This window comes from Plectropomus leopardus, chromosome 2 (assembly GCF_026936395.1).
Source record: "Plectropomus leopardus strain MGB_pleo_1.0 chromosome 2, ASM2693639v1, whole genome shotgun sequence".
NCBI lineage: Eukaryota > Metazoa > Chordata > Actinopteri > Perciformes > Serranidae > Plectropomus > Plectropomus leopardus.
Window position 1 is genome coordinate 9,483,156 of NC_142177.1, and position 21,956 is coordinate 9,505,111.

Sequence of the window (21,956 nt, forward strand, 5' to 3'; positions counted from 1 at the left end):
ACATTATATATCATATTCATTATATGATATATAATGATGAAGTGGGTCAAGGCAAATAATAGAACAGTATGGTTAGTTAATAAAAATACATTATTTTCCTGTAATGTAACCCCCAAAACACAGACAAAAACAAAACTTAAAAATATTACAATATTCATAATCTGAGACGATATCTAATCTCATATCAAGATACTGATATAATATCAATATATTGTCCGGCCCTAATACATCATACATTATGCCCTTGGAGGTATTATGCATCTATCTGGTTTTTTTTTTTAAATTTCTCAAACAGAGTGTGTAGCCAAATACAAATGCTGTGACGTTCCCATCACTCACGGCTGGGGGAAGAGCTGGTGGTTCCTGAGGAAGACCTGCTACCTGATTGTAGAACATAACTGGTTTGAAACCCTCATCATCTTCATGATCCTGCTCAGCAGTGGAGCCTTGGTAAGAGCACACATGCATGCATGCACACAAGTACGGATGTGCCCACTTTTGTATTAACTCATAAACATCATATTTATGCCACAACTAGTGCTTCTAATTATAATTATAAAGCACATAACAAAACAAAGTAAATACAATACTACAACATTATGATAAATGTAAGAGCTGACAAAGAATAGAAATTCACAGAATAAATAAAATAATGTGTTCATTTAGAGAAAGCAGTTTCATAATGTGTGCAGGTAAGACTGTCTCTTGCTTTTCTTCTGTAACTGCCCTTGATATTATTGTTGCTAATAGAAAGCAAATTGCTGTAATGCACCAACCTTTCAACCAGTAGAATCCAGCTTAAGTCTGTAGCTTTATCAAAATATTGCTGAAGAATGGATGCTGGCAGTTGAGAATGGAAGAGCTGAGGGGCTGATCAGTCTAGTTTGAGTTGGTGACAAATTTCCTTCATCAGCTTCATTAGTTGAACAATTAATTTACTGAAAAGGTTGACAGCATATCAGCTGCAGTAAAAACCTAGGTCTGCCATTCTTCAGTGAAATTCAGAAGCATGCTGAATAGATAATTGTATTGTAAAGATTTCATGCTATTTTTCTTGTCATTTTTATCAGTTTTGTCAAAATCAAACATTAAAGAGGACCTATTATGCCAATTTTCTACTAGATTTCTACCACATGTTTACATACTCTGATGTTCAAAAAACAGTCCTCATACTAAAATAATCATAAAAAAAAAACAAACAAGAAGACTCCATGTACAGTAGTATCTGTCTCTTTAAGCCCAGTCAACTCTCATTGTTCAGCATTTCCGGGTCTCCCATATCTCAGCATCTATGCACCGTCGTTGTATATTAGCATTTTCTCTCATTAAAAACAGCAATTAAAGCTTTTAAATACAATTGGACATGCTCCAGCAGGAATATGAGATTATGTGAGTGGGGAGATTAGTTTTTTTTCTGCAACCAAAATAACATATTTCCCTGATGTTAGCATGCAGCTTTGTGTAGCATTGTACTTGCAGCCAGGGAATGACATAGTGTGCATGACACGAAAATAAGACAAATCAGTGAATCAATCATTTAATCAATGTAGCAGTGTAGGGTTTATAATGCAAACACTTGCAGCAGCGTGACTGGAGCAGATAAACAAAACAAAACAGAATATTCAAAATGGTCTGAAACCTGAGGTTTTTGTTCACAGGAATTGCATTTACACACACTTACCCCATTATTTGAAGCACTGGTCACATTTAATATGATAACCTGACATAGCAACATCATATGACAGAAAAAAGGGAAAGCAAAATTGGTCCTCTTTAAACAATTTACTTATTTGCAACATCAGCACGTGTAATTTATCAATGTTGAAAGAGATCAGTGAAGCTATTGCTCATGTGATGATTCTCTGCTGCTCTTCAGGCCTTCGAGGATGTGTACATTGAGCAGAGGAAGACAATCCGCATCATTCTGGAGTACGCTGATCGGGTTTTCACCTACATCTTCATCCTGGAGATGTTGCTGAAATGGGTGGCCTACGGCTTTGTCAAGTACTTCACTAATGCCTGGTGTTGGTTAGACTTTTTCATTGTGGATGTAAGTATATTTGCATACCATTTTTTTGAATAGTAAAGTAATAGTGCAACTTTTATACAAGTCATTTGGATCAACTTCTCATGATGATATTTTAAGATAGTAACCCATCATAGTATGGCATGGAGTCTCAGAGCTCATTGGTTAACCTAAACATGAAGCAGGACTGTCTATATTCTCATTAGGGCTGTAATCAACCAAAAAAAATCTTGGTCGACTGAAATTATATACACTCTTCAACCAATCGATTGGTAGATGGGAGAAAAAATCAGCACATTATAATCTCCACAGTACATTGAGGGTACTCTACCTGGTAGAATTGTGTGTCCACCAAAGAATTTCTTTTCCTGCCACAGGGCTTGACTTAAACACATGCCCAGGACGAGTCCATCTCACCACTAAGTGTTAAACAGGACTGATGAGAAAAATCTGACATACTGGACACTCCAGAATTTAACTCTGCAGATGACAATGTCATAGACAGCATAATGTTACTAACATTAAATATCTCTGTAACTCTGCACGCAAGAGAGAGGGAGACTTAATTTTTAGTCCAGAAGCTGATGTTAGCAATCCTTTTGCTCAAACAAGGGCTCTGGTATGATTGCATCCATTTCTGAAGCTTTATAATACAGCCTTGAACTAAAAGTAGTTTTGGAGAGTTAGTAAAATACAGTATATCCATAGTGATAAGTCTGAAACTGAATCTCTTCTGTGATAATTTATCCATGCTCTGATGCTGAACTCGTCACTTATGGGGAAGAAAGTCTAGCTGCACGCACATTCAAAAGCAGTTAAATAAAAGGTGCTGGACAGAACAAAAGTCCTCCCATGGTTTATCTAGTGTGCGGACTCTATTTTTGTATTTTTGCACTCGTCACTAACACCAGCCGTCCAATCACAGTGGAACCAAATACCAGTGAGACCAACTGTCACAGAGGATAAATACGATTGCTGAACAACAACTGTCGTTTTCTGCCGGGAAAAGAAACGCTTTGGTGGACAAATGGCCCAACGAAAGTAACACCAGCATTTGTCTGACCAGTGAGATTTTAGTTGGATAAGAGCATGTTCACCAACCGACCAGGTTTTAACAGCCCTAATGTTCTTACTACAGAAATGGACCAAGTAGCTCAGGAACTCAAAAACTTGGTCTGTTTCTTGATTAAACCTTGGAGATCTCAGCAGTTCTGATATACTAGTATGTACTGTTTTGAGAACCTTTTGAGTCAATATCAGGCTATAATGTTAATTATCAAAGTATTGATGGGTCACAGCTTGAGACACAAGTTGTATCTATTTTCTATGTTATATCAGGGCTTTGCTGCAGTGCTTTGTGGGCCATATTCACGGTCAGCAAAATGCTGCAACTTTAAATGTTACTGTTGCAAGTGGGAGACATTGGTATGGAGTCAGTATTATGTAAAAACAAAACAAAAAAACACCAGTGTTTACAGAAATTTAGACAGCAAAAGAGGACATATAATGTGATATTACTGGTAAACTGATAAGAGGGCTATGTTTTCCTCACAGTGCTCTGTGTCAGTGTCACAGCCTACCGTTAACAGGGTAGCACACAACAGCAGCCCTGACACAGTAAATATCTATAAACCCGGGTGTGTTTCAGAGCTCCTGTCTAGCTTTGGACTGCTGAGTCATTCAGTGTTTTCCCACTTGACAATTACTATTGCACACAGTGTGGTTCGTCCTTTTCTGTTGTTTGTGCGTGATGATTTTCTCTCACTTGAATTTCTTCCTGTGTCTATTTGAAAATGGAAAATATACATTACATGGTATGCTTAAAGGGGAACTATGCCCATTTTCAAAATTCATACTTACAGTTATTCCTATTGTCTAAGACAGTACAAAAATATTAATAAACAAAAACTAGGGTGCTAAAAGTTTTGTGACATCATCATGTATAAAGTCTGGAGCTGCTCCTTAGACAATGAATTTATGACACTGTGAGCATCCAGGGAAGTGTTCTGAGTATGGGTACAGTTTCTCTTTCAGGACTGAGAACACAATATAATAAAGCTCATTTGGGTATAAAAAAGAAATTTCATTGGCCATTCATTGTCTATGGGGCAGCTCCAGAATGTATACCCAAAGACATCACAAGACTTTGTTTCTCTGGTTTCTGGCTCTGAGAGAGAGTAGCTCATGTTCACAGACATTGATTTAACATTCCTAGGCCATGGAAATAACATACTGGAATTCTTAATTTAGGTGGTGTTCCCCTTTAAAGTCCCCATGAAATGGTGTTCCCTAAAATGTAGCCAGACCGAACATGGCAAGCTAAGCAAATTACTGAAGAATTCCAAGCAAGGCACAGCGGGATAACAGGTGGCAAGGGATATGCAGGCAATATGGCTCACTAAGCTCTAATATACAGTATGACCTGTGACCTGAAAGTGGTAGAAAATAGTTGAGCTGTAACCAATCACATTTGGTGTTCATTAAATAGAGCTTATTTTACTGCAGAGTCACATCAGACATAGCTTCTGTTTGGATTTGTGTCATCTGTGAAACTAAACTGTAACAACTTCAGTAGGAAGATCTGGACTGCATTTTGAGTGAGAGCATGATTGATCTTTCCACAAGCAGCTGATTGTAGGAGGTGTTTGTGGTGCCTGGCAGCTTTGCCATGTTCTGTCTGGTTGTACCTTTAATGTGATGTATATCCTGTTAAAACAGGATGTTGAGGTGGGACATAAAGCGTAAGATAAGTGTTACCGCAAAGCCAAGGGGATGTCAGTAAGGAGAGAAAGGAAGTTGGTGAGCACCTGTTCATAGGTGCATGTTGAGCTCAACGTGAAATGTTTACTGCTTTCCAGACAGTCACACTTTTTTGGGAACTTTATGGCGTCCTTTGATGGTGTCACTAAATGTTATGGTGTTTACATAGACTGAAGAGGAATAGGACTATAAAGAAAAATATACATGTTCAGAGACTTATCTCGGAATTCTTGAAAACAAAAGTCAGACTTTGGAGGAAAGGGTCATATGGTGTCAGAAATGATATGATAAAATATACAACATAGTCCACTACTCTGTGTGTCTGCTACTTATTAATGTTTAAATCCCCATGCAACTTGTACCCTACTATGCACTAGACTCATATGCCACCATGCATAAAGTAAAAAGTAGCGACGAAGCAATGGTTACTAACCAAGTACTTCTGGAGCTGCTATTATGCATCGTGCATGTCCGAAGCAAAGCCCAAAATGTTTTTAAACGATCAGTTAACAGTTTTAAATACAGCCTCTGACTTTTTCCTATAATTTAAAATATTGAAATGAATCTGAGAACTCATATTTTTCTCGTCCTAATCCTCCTACATGTATTTGATGATGTGTTTAATGTTGTGCCTTCACCACCAGTTTTCCACCATCGTTGACTGTCATGTACCCATGTGTCTGTGATTTAATATTAACATCCTTTGTCACATGAGAAGGATGCACTAGTGTACTGTATGTTGTATTTCCTCTTGTATTTCCTCTTGGTTTGCCAAACATGATTTTGGGTTTGCCCAGTTCCCACACTTGTGGTATTACAGTGCAGCCTGTTTCGCTGCACTCTGTATGCACTCTCTCAATACTGGATGAATCTAAAAAATAGTTGTCTCCATTAGTCACTTAGATATAGAGACACCGCAAACAAATATGGTCCAGGTTAAACAATACTGTTTCTCTTTAAAGTTGCATTTCTGCCAACAACTGAACTGGTATTGTGCAGTAAACCATGAAGAATTTTGGAATACACTAGACCAACATGAAACTAGGAGAATCAAGTGCATAAAGTATGGGCTGGCTTTTTTCAAACATGGTACACACTTGCCCACTACCTTGGCCTGAAAATACTTGTTTTCCTTTTGGAAGTACTGTAGAAATGAAATTGGGTCATTAAAATTGATAAGGGTTTATACTCCTGAGAACATGTGTATGTTCAGCAGAGTTGAACCAGCAGTTAGATTATGAGATTGTGTTGATAATGATGTGGCCTCATGGTGGCAGCTCATGATACTTCAAAAACTGAAAAGGTTTATCCTTTGGGGAATGTGAATGTGCCTAGTAGATTTGACCACAACTGCTCGGTAGAATTTTGTCTTTGATGATAACAAGTGACAACTAGAAGCACTAGAACAATTGTCAGATGTCCTAAAAACCTTTAGATTCACCCTTGGGGGAACATGGTGAATGAGTATAATTTTTTTATTGAAATAAAACCTTTCATGGAATAAAGTTACCATTTTCAACTACTGGGGGTGCTTAGCAAAAGGTCAGGAGATCAGCAAAAATCTGGGGACTGTGGATAACAACGGGTAACAAATTTCAGGCAGTAGAAAGTCTCAAGATATCCTGTTCTGTACCAAGGTTTGGGAAGAACAGAGGGCCGACCCAAATGACAATGCCATCCTCAGACCCTCAGGTGAAAATGTATTGTGCAAGTGTGCGTGTTTGTCACTGTTTCATTAGTTTTGGTTTATCCAGAAGACTGGATAATGAGCCAGAGTTCCCATTTCTTATCCATATCATAGAAGCTGAAGTTGTCCACTGTTACAGCCTGGCTGAAAATAAGATGGATTCTGTCTAGAATTTCATTTATTTAAATTTACGAAGACTTAGACAGAACATAAAGATGAATGCAATTCAATGCAATGACCATAGACTATATAAAAAGACGGACAGTGCGTCTCTGCTTCCTCCCACTGTACAAAAATGAAGTCAAATAACGCAAATAAAGGTGCTACTGTCTTGCACTTTTATAGTCAGAGTCTGTGTAGTAGCAATTGGGAAGTGAAGCAGTGATACTGAATTCCCGCCAATTTGCCCAACCAAATTGCAAGCAGCATTATTTGTCATGCACACCGATTGGCACACACAGCTGTCAATCATGACATCAAACCCACTTTTTATAGCATCAAATAACTGATTGAAACTACTTTGCACCTATGTTGAGCAATCAGACAAGTCACACTGGATGCGCCATGGCTCTGAGCCAATTTTTGATGTCTGCTCTATTTTTTCATGAGCAAATCTATCAGGAAATCATACTGAATAATCTATTTTAAACAATACAAATTATATATATTCGATATGATATGAATTATCTGATTATTATGATAAATTCTATAATATGCCTCCACAATGCTTGTCAGTTGTGTCTAAACAGAAAGAGAGAGACAAGCAGACACACACAGACAGATACACAGCCAGAGGTACATCAGCAAACAGGGACAGAGCTCTCCCTGTAATTGAAAGGAGCAAAGAGGGAGAATTGCTCGCTGACCAGCGCAGAGGGATGCACTCCTGGTGTGAATGGCCATGTGACTGCTGAAGCGTGGCTGTGCCACAATTAACATACCGGGGCGCTTCTGCATCCAGTGTGCACCCAGCGTTATAGTACTAGTTATAGTATAGTTCACTTGTCTCAAAGTCAGTGTGTTTTTTAAATGGGTTTTGGGTCAGATGCCTGAAATAAGATCTGTGGTTAACACAAGCTTTTGAGGCTTTAACTTTTTTTTCTGTGGCATAAAATACTAGATCCCACTAGTGAGTCTTGAAGCGCCCATGTGTTTTTAAAAAAGCAGTAGTTAACATATTGCTAAATGACACTGCGTGACAACACCACGGTCAACACGACTTTACAGCCTTGTTGTGGTGGCAACGTTAAAGTCACGTGACCTTGACGTAGTTCGTTCATAGCCTAACCTGAGCTTTTTACTTCTAGCTATTGCATTATGCCTCAAAATCATGAAAATAGTGTTTAGACAATCTAACTTAAGAAACATGTAAATATCGTAAGTGTTGGTTTGCCAGAGCTTTTTTTCTACAATTATCCCAAATCCAGTGGGAAAATCCCTGGCTTTTTGACAAGGGAACCTCTGTGAATCTTACAATAGAGGTGTGAATCCAACTCAGTGGCGATGCCTCACATTTAAGTCTATGGTCTTGTATTGAAATGTATTATATTGTACAACAATTCTGTTAATTTGTCCACCTGTTGTATTTGAAAAAGTAATATTTTCCCATCTTATTTCTTTGATTTATTGTTAGAAGACCAGATGGCTATAGCTTGTGATGATGGAGAGACGAGTCAAGTTCTTCAGATGTTTTTGGCGGGATCCAGTGCTTGTCAAACCCCCAACTGATTCTCCAATAGACAACTTCCAATATGCAGACATCTCCTTATATTTTGAATTAACCTCTGTGCTGTACAGATGACTTCTCCTGCCTTTCCATGCAAATCTCCCCCCTAATATTGACCTGTCCTTTCTCTCACAGCAGGTGCCTCTAACTGTGTCTCTCTTTAAGTTAAGAGAGACATTGTGCAGCTGTCGAGAGGGACTGAGGGGGTCGATGTTTGAGGGTCCAGGGTAAGGTTTGTGTGCTGTGTTGGGACTCCTACTTTCACAGGTTATCCTCTCTCTTCTAACCCTGAAAGTTGTCCTCAACCTTCTGCGTTTTTCTCTCCCCCTCTTTAAATAAGACGCTCTCTGGTGTGGAAACTGTACTGTTCTGTACTGTGTACTGTGTGTATATTATTGTGTCACATTGATTTAGTGTTTGTGAATACATCTCTCCTCTAATTTTTTCCCTTTGTTTGACTCTTTATCTTCTCTCCCTCTCACTGTGTCAACCACAAGTTTCTTTCCAGGTGTGCTTACTGTGCTGTTAAGCTGGTTATCACGCTAGACTGGCTTGCCAAACTAAACCAAACATAAGCAAACAAACACAAAAAAAAAACAACAAAGAAAACTTGGGTCACATATTTATTGACCTTTGTCTATTGTAATAACCCCTGTTTAACCGTATGTCATATAGATACATATATTTACACATATATAAACTATATATGTACTTATATATATCTGTATATAACCATTCAGCCATCCTGACAGTATATTTAAGGGCCCACCTTTCTCTCTATGTCCCCTCTAACTTTGTGGGTCCTCTCTTCCTTTGCCTCTGTCTTTCCCTCTCCTTCTGTCCCTATCTGTGTAGGTGTCTATAGTCAGCCTTATAGCTAATGCGTTGGGCTACTCCGATCTAGGCCCGATTAAATCACTCAGGACACTGAGGGCCTTGAGACCCCTCAGGGCCCTGTCACGTTTTGAAGGGATGAGGGTAAGACCTAAGATACTGGACAGCTGGTCCTTCTGCATGCCGATTAAATAAAAGCATCAACGCATGCTAGAAATGGCAATATAGCAGATTTTCAAAAATGTTGCTAAAGGGAAATTTTTTTTAGCTAAAAGCTTTTATCAGTGAGAAGCTTTTTTTGCATGGATGCAGATCATCTCAGATGGTCATAATACATCTGATTTGATTTATCATATTTCATTTCATATAAATTAAGTGCTATGTTAAGGCAATATGCGGTGATTTACCCATTAAGAATATTAACAAAACACCTAAAAATTCTCACCTATGCCTTATGAAACACTAAACAATAGCAGCGATTTTGACCTGAATGATGCAACACGTTTAATAATTCCTGAGCTCTGAAGTGATCAGCTGAGAGAACAACTAGAGGTTGGCATGGACCATCACACAAAACCGAGTCACAGGACAGGGTTAATGTGAAGTGAAGTCATGCAGTCCAGTGAAGTAAACCAACTGAAGGGTTTCTTAGCTACAGAGCCCCCCAGTTGTCATTTGATTGACAAACAAATTGACATAGAAATGAGTGCAGATGGTCAATAAATCTGTGTGTGCACATTTATTTTACAGTATGCACACTCTTGATTAATCCTTGAGCGTGTGCACAGTTTCTACATTAGTCACTTTGATACCATGTGGCCCCTGGAGGGCTCTGTACTAAAAAGAAAGACATTTTCTTTCTGCAATGCTAATTGGGTTCTTCTGATCATTTTGTTGTGTGATGGGTTTGATCAACATCTGGTTGTTGCTGGGCAAAAAAAACTTAAAAAAGAAATCTTGTCAGTGTCTAAGCTCAGCATCCTCTGACTGTTGCTCTGCCTCAAGTGTCCTGTTATCTGATTCTATCACAGTTTGGCTTTGGCATTGTCACACTGGAAGATTAACAAACTTCTGGTTGCATATCCCCCTCCCTCGCCATCCTCGCTCACCACTCCTCAGTGAATGTCACCACCATGATTTTCATGATCTCCATTTTGCAGTAGTAATAAGAACTGATCATGTGGATGCTTTGTTTCTATATTATTACACAGAACTCTGAAATGAAAAGAAAACCTAGAGAGTTTTGATATTTGATGTCTGCTTGTTAAGTTTTGGTTTATTTAGCTTTCTGTTACCATGGCACCTCTGTGTTTAGAAATGCACATTCATATGGGGTCCTCCTTAATCTTAAACTTTATCTTATCTCCTCTAACATGCATACACTGCTTCAGAGCAGAGTAGTTTATATAAATCACATTCATATGCTCAATTGGCAATATATGTAACCCTATTTAGGGACAGTCATTATTGGGGGATGCTCAGCAATATTTTCTTTACATTGAATCAGGGCTGAACAATATATAGAAAATCAAATATCATGATACGTCTGACTAAATATATCAATATTGATACTGCAATGATACTGTAGGGTTGACTATTGGTGTTTTCACAAAACATTTACACAATGGGTATTTTGTATATACTCAGCAGTAATGTGGATATAATGACGCAAAGCAAATAATAGAACAGCTAGAAAAGGCTGGTAAGTTCAGAAATTTACATCACTTTACTGTAATGCAGCCTTTACGAAAAGACAACGCTTACAATATCCAAAGTCTTAGACATGATTTGGTGTCATATCACAATATGGAAATATTATCAATATATTGCCCAGCCCAAAGTTTTAATGAAAATTCACTGGTCTTCAAATGCATTATTAATCATATTAGCTTTGCACATATAACTCAGCATAAGAGTCACTGTCTGCTACAGTGACATGATTGTATACAGTTACATAATATATCCAAACAATCGTAGGTACAGTATTTGGACATTTAGGTAAAGAATAATTGCATTTTATTTGGGGGTGTAACAATTTATGGCGGCACAATACTTTGCTATACAAAAATTAGATGATATGGATGCTGAAAATGGATTGTATTTATTTATTATTTTTTTTAACCAAACTTATAAGAAATAATGTTTTAAGAGCAACACATTGAAAGTAGGGATGGGCATTTTAAGTTATATATTCATATTATTCAAGTACTCATATGTAATTATTAAAAGGGTACTCAAATACTCACAAAAACAAACAAAAAAAAAGGTCTAACATAAGCATAGAAATGTAGATTAGCCAACAACGCAAAACAAGTGCAATTTGAATTTAATTTATTGAACAACAGGTTTTAATTTGCCTATCAAACCAAAAACTCTGCAAACTTTCTGTTGCTGCCATTAGATAAGTTCGTTGCTGAAGGACTTTCTCTGGAGTAAAAAGCCGCATCCCTTTTTGTCAGTTCAACGTCTAGTTGGTTAACATGAGCCGTTTAACTGTCCCAACAAAGTAACACTTGACGACTTGTCCTTTCATTTAACCCGCCAATAACCGTTCAGTAACATTAGTCGTGTTCATCCCTGATTTTAAGAAAACAGTAGTCTCGCTTGGATGCTCATATTTTGTTTTTACTCCAACTTAACTCCGACAACAAAATATCATGAGTGCAACAAACCATGACTCTGAATTGTGTTGTGCCTTACCATGAACTGACAATATTGTTACGTCCCAAGTATTTTATTGTCATGACTTCACCTTGTCCCAGGAAGTCAGATAACACACTTCTAATGGAGGGAGAGAATGTGCATTTCTATGTATGTGTGTGTGTTGACGTTTATGTGTGAACATCTCTGTGCAGTTGGTCTGTGATAGGTGAGTCACAGCGCCCCTTGTCTCCTTACTGTCCTTTTCAGGTGGTGGTGAACGCCTTGGTGGGTGCTATCCCCTCCATCATGAATGTGCTGCTGGTGTGTCTCATCTTCTGGCTCATCTTCAGCATCATGGGTGTCAACCTGTTTGCTGGAAAGTATTACTACTGTTACAACGAGACAGCTGAGGAGAACTTCCTCCCCCATGTCGTCAACAATAAAACGGAGTGTTTTGCATTCATTAATGCAAACTATACTGAAGTCAGATGGAAAAACGTCAAGATCAATTTTGACAATGTTGGTGCAGGATACCTGGCGCTCCTGCAAGTGGTGAGAAACCTTTGTTGTCACCTCACATTTGCTTCTTTCCTCTGATATCATGTGTTTAATCTGTTTTCTTACAATGTCTCACACTGTGTCTGCCCACTGAACAGGCAACATTTAAAGGGTGGATGGACATCATGTATGCAGCAATAGATTCTAGAAAGGTACGCTCTTTGCCGTTTTAAAGACAGAGTTCTGGATTGTGTAGTAGTGCATTTTTGTACCAATTTCCACTTTTGCCACTTGACAGGTGGAGGACCAGCCTGTCTATGAGGACAACTTGTACATGTACATCTACTTTGTCATCTTCATCATCTTTGGATCGTTCTTCACTTTAAACCTCTTCATCGGTGTCATCATTGATAACTTCAATCAACAAAAGAAAAAGATAAGACTAATTTTCCTCGCTTTCATCTTCTGAGAATAAGCTGCTTTGCAGATTTTTTGAAGTGATATTTTTGGAAAATATGTTTATCCGATTTCTAGATGCCAGTTGTATGAGAATATAGAATACCATTCTGATTTCTGTTCAATAAATATGAAACCACTGCCAGCAACCAGGTACCTTAGCTTGTCATAATGACTGGAAGAGAGAGGGGAAATGTTAACTGAAAGAATACTTTACTCCCAGTGATGATTTGTATATCAGTTACTCTGTAGTTTGATTGAATTAAAAAAGAAATCTTGGTTTATCTTTCTTTAAGAATCTCAAAACTGAGCAAATTGTGTCACACAACTTGTGCAGTATAATCCAAGTCTCATTTATCCACTCTTCTGCTCAGTTCTTTCCAAACACGCATTTTCGCTAAATCCATTCTCTGAAAGGGAAAGATTCAAATCATCAGTCAGATACCTCTCAGTGGTCTGAGATTCTTCAAGGTGAGCAAATTGCATCAGTAGGCTGCAGACCCAAATGGAGGCAGCTGCCTTGTCGGGCTCCGAGATAACGTTACCTCTGCTTTCTGCGTAGAAGCCGCTAATGTTCTGTTTTGCTGTACAGCTCACTGCGATTTAATAGAATTCAGTCTCTAGCTTTTGTTTGGTATCTGGTGTTGGCAAAAAGTGTTGCTCATTTCTGATCCATTGTTATCAAGTTACTATACATTAGCTCAAAGGGCTAACTTTGTTTGTTCACTATATTTCATGAATATTGCTGTCACCCTAAAGATCCCACCAAACCTCGCTCAAACTCTCAACCTCTATAAGAGAGCAAATAGTCTCTCTTTGCATTCATGCTAGAAAAGCAGTTTTCTTCAAGAATTTAAGATGATACAAGATGAGTATTTGATATACAAATGGTAAGTATTTTTTTCATGAGTTTTAGAGGAGCTCGTAGGAGGGTATTGTAACTTTTTTTTTTTGTAACTGAATTATTTTAGATGAAGCCAGGCTAAATATTTCCCTGTTTCCAATCTTTGTGCTAAGCTAAGCTACCTGGCCACTGGTGATAGTTTCATATTTACTGTAGAGATATGAAAGTACTGAGTGGTCTAACAATAAGCAAGAAATTTCAAAATATTACTTTAAGCTCAAAATCTGAACATTGTAAACAAATACAAGGGGCATTGTTTTTATTACACACAAAGTCAGTTTGAAATGTTAGACTGTATTTGGATAACTACTGTAATTGGAGGTCTAAATCCTTGCAAATTGTAACCAAATTGTTTTTGCCCCTTTACTTTGGAGGTCAGGATATCTTCATGACGGAAGAGCAGAAGAAATATTACAATGCCATGAAGAAACTAGGGTCAAAGAAGCCACAAAAACCAATCCCCAGGCCTCAGGTAAATATTTCACTCTTCAACTTTATCGCTGAGCAGGTATGTATTTGTTCATTTCTAGAGATCAAAAAAATGACTCCAAACATGCCTCCTTCCTTTCCCTCTACTTCTCCTCAGAACAACATCCAGGGCATGGTGTTTGACTTTGTGACGCAGCAGGTGTTTGACATCTCCATCATGATCCTCATTTGCCTCAACATGGTCACCATGATGGTGGAGACAGACGATCAGACGGAGGACACGGAACTAGTGCTTTACTGGGTCAACTTCATCTTTATCGTGGTCTTCACTGGCGAGTTTTTATTGAAGCTCTTCGCACTGCGGCACTACTACTTCACCAACGGTTGGAACATCTTTGATGTGGTTGTGGTCATCCTTTCAATTGTGGGCAAGTATTCAAAGACTTATTTATGAACTGTAAAACAAGTGTGAGTCTGCTTGATTGGAAATAGCTCAGATGTTGCCCATATAAATGGGTTTTGGTGGCACAGACAGATTAAAGGGCCACTTTTTGATACTTTGTCACTTTCCTCAAACCATGCAGGTCATTGTAGTTTTAAAATATGAGTTTCTGCTTCTCCCCCCATAAAACTTTAATAGTGTATGGATATCCAAATCAGACAAAAGGCAGTAAAAAGTGATAGACAAGTCAAATTATCGTAACAGAATATATCAGTTAAAAAAGGATAAATAATTAGCCATGTACTTAGACAAAAACACTGAACTAAAAAGCTAAAAAAAACAACAAAGACAATGAAAGAAAGAAATAAAATGAACTAGTGAAAGATAGTCCATTTTTTCCAAATGAATTGGTGTTTGATGTAAAAAAAAAATAAAATAAATAAAAATAAAAAAATAAAAAATAAATAAATAAATTAAAATATATATATATATATATATATATATATATATATATATATATATATATATATATATATATATATATAATTTTTTATGCTATTTTATGCTTTTAAAAAGACAGTAGTATTTGTGGACATATTCAGCTATATTTTTGATTTGTCTGGTAATGTTGTACTGCTTTTTGACCTTTTTGGGGCTCCATGTTCCACAATATGTTATCCATATATGTCCTCCATTACTCTACTGCTCTGTTCACTTCATTGTGAACAGTTTTTATTTCAATACTCTCTACAGAAAATAACTAACCCCCAATATGATGTGTTAAAAATGGTTCTTTGGTTCTCTTAATATCTTCTGCAGTTTGTACAAAATTATGAAGGTGCTGTTCTGGCTTGTAGGCATAATAATGTAATGTGTATTAAAGGGACAGGTCACCCCCAAATCAAAAATACATATTTTTCCTCTTACCTGTAGTGCTGTTTATCTGTTCTGATGTGAGTTGTAGAGTGCTGGGGATATTGGACGTAGAGATGTCTACCGTCTCTCCAATATCATGAACTAAATGGCACTCGGTTTGTGGTGCTCAAAGTGTCAAAAAATATATTTGGAAAACTCAACAGCAATGTCTCTTTCCAGAAACGACCAGGTTACTCAAGATAATCCACAGACCAGTTTTCTGTAGGAACTACTTTATTTCTACTGAACTACACCTGCCAACCATATCACCTTGCAGAAGGAAGTGTGCATCTACTCATGGAAGAGAGGCTCATGCTCCTAAAAACACAAGGTGTAAACATTAATGGCATCTTCTTCTGCTGAGCTGTAATGTTAGCTAGCTCAGTGGTGCGTGGTGAGCTAGTGTTACCTTCTGGGTGGTGATACAGTTGGAGGGTGTAGTAGGACATCTCTATGGTCAATATCTTCAACACTTGGCAACTCAAACCAAAAAAGATTTGATCTAATCTAGATTGATAAATAGCCGTACAGGTAAGAGGAAATTTTGAGCATATTTTGATTTTAGGGTGAAATGTTCCTTTAAATAAAGCAGTCAATGGTCAGCATTTCTGTAACAAAATTTTAACCAAATGTATGTACGTTGTGTTATTTTTTCTTTCCTTTCAACTTCAGGAATGTTTCTGGCTGACCTGATCGAGAAGTACTTTGTGTCACCAACACTCTTCAGGGTGATTCGTCTGGCTCGTATCGGCAGGATCCTACGTCTCATCAAGGGGGCCAAAGGAATCAGAACTCTGCTGTTTGCCCTGATGATGTCACTTCCCGCCTTGTTCAACATTGGCCTCCTGCTTTTCCTGGTTATGTTCATTTTCTCCATCTTTGGCATGTCCAACTTTGGCTATGTGAAACACGGGGCTGGGATCGATGACATGTACAACTTTGAGACCTTCGGCAACAGCATGATCATTCTGTTTATGATCACCACGTCAGCTGGCTGGGACGGCCTGCTGCTGCCCATTCTCAACTACCCTCCAGACTGTGACCCTTATCTGGAGAACGCTGGCACCCCCGCTACGGGAGACTGTGGCAACCCTTCTGTGGGCATCTTCTTCTTTGTCATGTATATCATCATTTCTTTCCTCATTGTGGTCAACATGTACATCGCCATCATCCTGGAGAACTTCAGCGTGGCCACAGAGGAGAGTGCAGACCCACTCAGCGAGGATGACTTTGAGACCTTTTATGAGATTTGGGAGAAGTTTGACCCCGATGCGTCTCAATTCATCACCTACGCCAAGCTTTCTGACTTTGCTGACGCACTTGAACACCCACTCCGAGTCCCCAAGCCAAACACCATTGAACTGATCGCCATGGACATGCCTATGGTGAGCGGCGACCGCATCCACTGCCTGGACATCCTGTTTGCCTTCACTAAGCGTGTGCTGGGAGACAGCGGCGAGTTGGACATGTTGAGGCAACAAATGGAGGAGCGTTTTGTGGCCGCCAATCCCTCCAAGGTCTCATACGAGCCAATCACCACCACCCTGAGGCGCAAGCAGGAGGATGTTTCAGCCAGAATCATTCAGAGGGCCTACCGCTCCTACCTGGCCAGGCGGGGTTTCGTCTGTAAGCGCAAACCAGCCAATAACAAAGTGGAGAACGGCGGGAACAATGCAGAACAAGAAAAGAAGGAGGGCACCCCCTCAACTGCCTCCCTGCCCTCTTATGACAGTGTAACCAAACCTGACAAGGAGAAACAGGATGACAACAATGAGGGCAAGGGAGGGAGGAAAGAGAAAGGAAGAAACCAAAAAGACATCAGGGAATCTAAATGTTAGAGCATTGGAATAATAATCACAGTAATAACAATAAAAATTATAATAATGTAACTTCAAGCAAAGCGAGAGGAAACTCACCCACACAGATGTACAGATTATTTCATTTGCAAGTCAGAAAAAAATACTACTCAATAATTTTGTTTACAGACTTCATTCTTATATTGATGCGGAGGGAAGCAGCTTGGTCTGTTACAGCTTGAAGACTCTTGAACTTCAGTCAAAACCAAACATAATCAGCATACTGTGTGACATTGTTGTATCTAGACTTCTGATCTTAACAAAAGGGAATGAAACAGACAAGGAAATGTCTGTGTCTGCTGAAAGGCAGATTGCTCACTTTACCACTGGTCTACAGATTAAGACAAGTAACTCTACACCAAGAGGTGGAATGAAAAAAAAAACACTAAAGGAATCCAGCGCCTGGACGCAAGTAATGGATTCCTATGGAAGACAGTGTTGTGAAGGAAAAACAAGGATGCTGCTTGATGCTGAAGAATTGTCCTCTTAAAGCAGCCAACGAGGGCTTCTGTGTCATTTAGTACTGAAATGTATTAGAGGAGCAAATATGACACGAGAGCAAACAGAAGGATGACTGGTGAGTGAAAGACACAAATGACAGAGCGTTGGAAGTACTTTTCTGTTTTATTAAAGCTAGAAATTGTTCATTTGAGCAGCAAAAATGCAAACAGACAAAAAAAAAGAACAATATTCAACATTTTGCCCATGTCACTTAACTCTTCTACTCATTTTATCTTTGTTATACCCACATCGAAAAACGCTTTTTTTACATGGGCTTTCACACCAATTGGTTAAGGGTCTGTTTATTATGGGGTCAACTCGGGCCAAGGGCTTACATTTACTCAGAAAGATTTCCAAACAAATACATAAATAATTGTGCTTGTTCAATGCATAGAAATGACTTGCATGATGGCATGTTTTGATCAGAAATCTTGCATGAATTATCATAGTCCACAAGACACTAATACTCAGACCACAACAGTGGCTCGACTGTAAGATTGAGACATTGTCTAAAAATTTGAAAGCTCAGAGTTCAGAGTCATTTGTTTAACAAAGATAAGTGATATTGGGGTTGACAATCTGACACGGATCCGAATTTCTAAATCTCATCTCTCGACACATTTCAAATGTTTAAATTGTTGCCTCGTTCGACAGGAGAGTGGAGTGCGTTGATGGATTAGTGGGTGAAATCCAAACAATTATTTGCTGCTCTGGAGATTTTGAGTGTGTAAGATGTGGAAACGGATGTTGTGTGTTTCATGGGACTGAAAATGTTTGTTAATTTGGACTGAAATATTTTCAAGGGCGCAAACACTTTGAAACTAAAAAGAAATGCTTATATTTATAATTTGTATGCACCTATGTAATGTTCCATACCATCTGCCTTTAGTTTCGTGTGAGCGGGCATTTTGGGAGTCCAACTGTTGGTTTCTAAGTGGTTTGTGGGGATTTCACAGGTACGGCTTTCTATTTCTGATGTTTCTCTGTGGGTGGTGAGACCTTTCTGGAGGGGCTGAGAAGAGTTTTATCGTTCAGTTTAAATCATTTAATGTCATGTAGCTTATTTATGTTTAATTGTTTGATTCCCTGTTGTGATTGTCATGTTTTGGTGGCTAATGAGTCTTATTTTACACACTTATATAATAAGCCACATCTAAGACGATGTCGAGGGTCTTGTGCTGGAAAATGTCGGGCGTTGTTAGTATCCTATTTTAACGAGAAACGATGAATGGGTGATGAGAACATTGTGTGTGGAGAAGCCAAAGAGATCTGCCTTGTTATCCCTTGTTGCCCTTTGTCCATGGAGTGGGATTGGGTGAAGTGTGCCCTGCCCATTCAGTTTTTTCGCTGTCATTCTTTGACAGAGAGACCCTAGAAATGTATGCAATGCTTGAAAAATTCATCCCTTTTTCTCAGGAGATATTATAGATGTACTATTATGAGCTCTGCAACAAAATGCAAGTGAATGTGATGGGAGTATTTATGAAATCATGTTTTACTCTTTTTTGTGTTTTATGCCATGTTGATGGACAATGATCTCGGCTGGCTCGCCATAAATGGGCAGCCGCCCGGTCAGGGGCCAGTTTGGCGCTTCCTGCTTATGACGCGTAGAATTATAGGGCTAGAAGCATCTCAGTGAAACAGCAACATTTCGCTCGCTTGTAATGGCGGCGTTTATATTGATAGCAGATTGCATTTGTGGTTAAGTCATTATGGACTGTAGTCTGGTTTCAATTAAGTTCGATTAAACAAAATAATAATGTTCACCGCCCAACCCCCCGATTGCAATCACAGATATAGGAAACACTGTGAGGAGATGTCATGAGAGTGAATTGGGATATGTTGGTTTGAGCAGCACACGTTCCGAAGCAGAAGTGGCTTGCTCGGTGGATAGGCCCCAGATTTTAACAACAACAACACGTGCTCTGAGCCTCTCATTTGCCATTTTTTTCCTCATATTGCTCTATTGCATAACAAATACCAAATAACCAACAGAGCACTGGATGCATTCTAAATGGTACTGTGAGCCTAAGCACCACACCACAGCTTTTGCACTTCCTGTTGTGCAGTGATGTCACTTCCTGTTTATGAATAACTCCCTCATCCGTTCTCAAGTTCTATGGTCCAGTTGCTGCATGAGATCTCCGAAATCAGTGTGGGTGTTACCTTGAACCAAATAAAACTCTGAATGATAAGCATAACAGCTACCGCCGTCCATTTTCTCCAAGATCACCATGGGTATACAGTTGCGTATTACAAATGAAACATTAAAAAAAAAAAAAAAAAAAAAAAAAAAGAGAAAAAAATAGACACACATACATCCATTTGGGGAAAAAAAATACAGTTCAGGCTATGTTCTATACGGCACAAACTGCAAAAATGAAGAATGGACTTTTTAAGAAACTATAAATAATGTAATATATTATTTTATTTTAACGGCATGTGTAGTTTTTTGTAAATACAGGATTACTTAAAAAACTACAGCTATTAATCTAACACTAAATATTAATAACCGTAAATAGAATGGCTTTCAGCTGACACCCTTGTCACACTCATTAGGCTGTGACATATTTTGTTAGATGGAGTAGATTTTTTTGAGTCACTTTTCACAAAAAAAGGGGAGTAAGCCAAAAAGAATCTATATTAAAAAGCATATTTAAAACTGTATAAATCAATACATACATACAGTATACAGAGATATATTACATATATATTATATATATATTCTACCATATATATATATATAGTATATATACTCTCCCGTCCACTCCTTGCATTGAGGTGATACCAGAACCACAGAGTGTAACTGATCATGCTTCTTTCTTTGTGTGGTATGTTCAGAGAATAACCAAAACTCTGGCCTGCCCAGGACTTCTGCATACTGGGTACCTGCGTACAATGCATGGTGTTGTACTGGCTGCTTGCTGAGAATTGTGGAGCCTGCCTTGGTGAGAGGATTGCACTACCAGCATACCCTTTTGTACATGTGTGAAGATGTCTTGCCCCTAGTTTCCTATATTGTACACACAAAAATGATACAGATGCAGACACATACTCACAAACACACACTTACACACTCATAGCCTTTTGCAGGCAACCGCTGGTTAACCAGCGTGGCCCAGTATGAGCTCACTTTGTGTGGCAACGTTTTGCTCGTTTCGGCTCTAACCCTCCTCCATGTTTCCCCTAAACACACTGCTGCAGTTTGGAGTTGATCTTTAATGTTTTTTTGCTGTCACTTTCAATATGATATATCTAATGATTTAAAGGTTAGTTGTCTTAACTGTCTGTGTGTTTGTTTATGGTGCAATATCTCTTAACGGCACGTGCCTTTTTAGCTTCCTATTTAGTCTGTCAATAAAATCAGCAACGTGGATCTCAAAACCCATGGGAGTGAATCAAAACGGAGCACGATAGAAATGATGTATTGAGTTCAAAATTAACGTGTAAACTGAAAAACTCACCACCTAGATTAGACTGTCTGGACTAACATCTTGTAGAGTCATGTAGTACAAGTGCTCTCTCTGTGTGTTCTGTTTACCGGCTCTTGGGCTAGTAAGGGAACAGCTTGCCTTCTGTTTTACACTTCTGTTCATTTCCAAAATGTTGGTTTTACCAATTGGTATATGAGGCCATTCTTTTGTAGCATGACTGAGATAAATTTCTTTTCTTTCCTGAAAATAGGCTAACTGAGAAAAAAAGAAAAAAAAAATCTTTTGACTGTCATTATCTCTTGCCACTAATACAGTCAGAGAGAGGACGTGTGTTGCACAACAACATGGGACGATTAAGTGAGAATCAGTGAAAGAATATCTTCATTTGAGCACGAATCTATTTCCAAACAATAAAGCAGCCTTCCAGTTATACCTCTGGCTGGTGTCATTTTTGGATATAACTTTAATGAATGTCACTCTGTCACGCAGAAAATGTTTCAACATGTCTGGCAATGTATGTTTTTGTTGCTCTTTAACCATCTCATTTACTATGAGAATGTAAATGTGAGATATTTTTTTGTAAGTGCCATTGATGCTATGATGAAACAATTTTGTTTGTGGGGTTTTCTTTATGTTTTTGGCATTTTTATGCTAAAAATCATGAAAATTGCTTGTATATATGGAAAAAACTTGGAAACTACTGGGCACAGGCACAGCGTCAGGGCCCCCCAGCCTTCACCTGCCAAATGTCACTCAAAAACATGCACTGACCAGCAAGACTTAAATTACTACATGGGACACAAAAAGAAAACAAGTAGATGCAAATGAACTGTAAAGATATGCGA

General features: G+C 38.5%; 1 protein-coding gene across 5 annotated transcripts in view; it reads left to right on the forward strand.

The window, feature by feature from the left end:
• The window catches only part of scn8ab (sodium channel, voltage gated, type VIII, alpha subunit b), a 68,770-nt gene extending 47,227 nt beyond the window's left edge, over positions 1-21,543 (forward strand). For all 5 annotated transcript variants that reach the window (XM_088084156.1, XM_088084154.1, XM_088084159.1 and 2 more), the window contains exons 20-28: positions 296-450; positions 1,877-2,050; positions 9,055-9,177; positions 11,944-12,228; positions 12,333-12,386; positions 12,473-12,610; positions 13,902-14,006; positions 14,121-14,391; positions 15,993-21,543. In XM_088084156.1, the coding sequence (XP_087940282.1) occupies positions 296-450; positions 1,877-2,050; positions 9,055-9,177; positions 11,944-12,228; positions 12,333-12,386; positions 12,473-12,610; positions 13,902-14,006; positions 14,121-14,391; positions 15,993-17,158 (2,471 nt within the window). In that variant the 3' untranslated portion in view covers positions 17,159-21,543. The remainder of the gene's footprint in view (positions 1-295; positions 451-1,876; positions 2,051-9,054; positions 9,178-11,943; positions 12,229-12,332; positions 12,387-12,472; positions 12,611-13,901; positions 14,007-14,120; positions 14,392-15,992) is intronic.
• Positions 21,544-21,956: the final 413 nt, after the last annotated feature.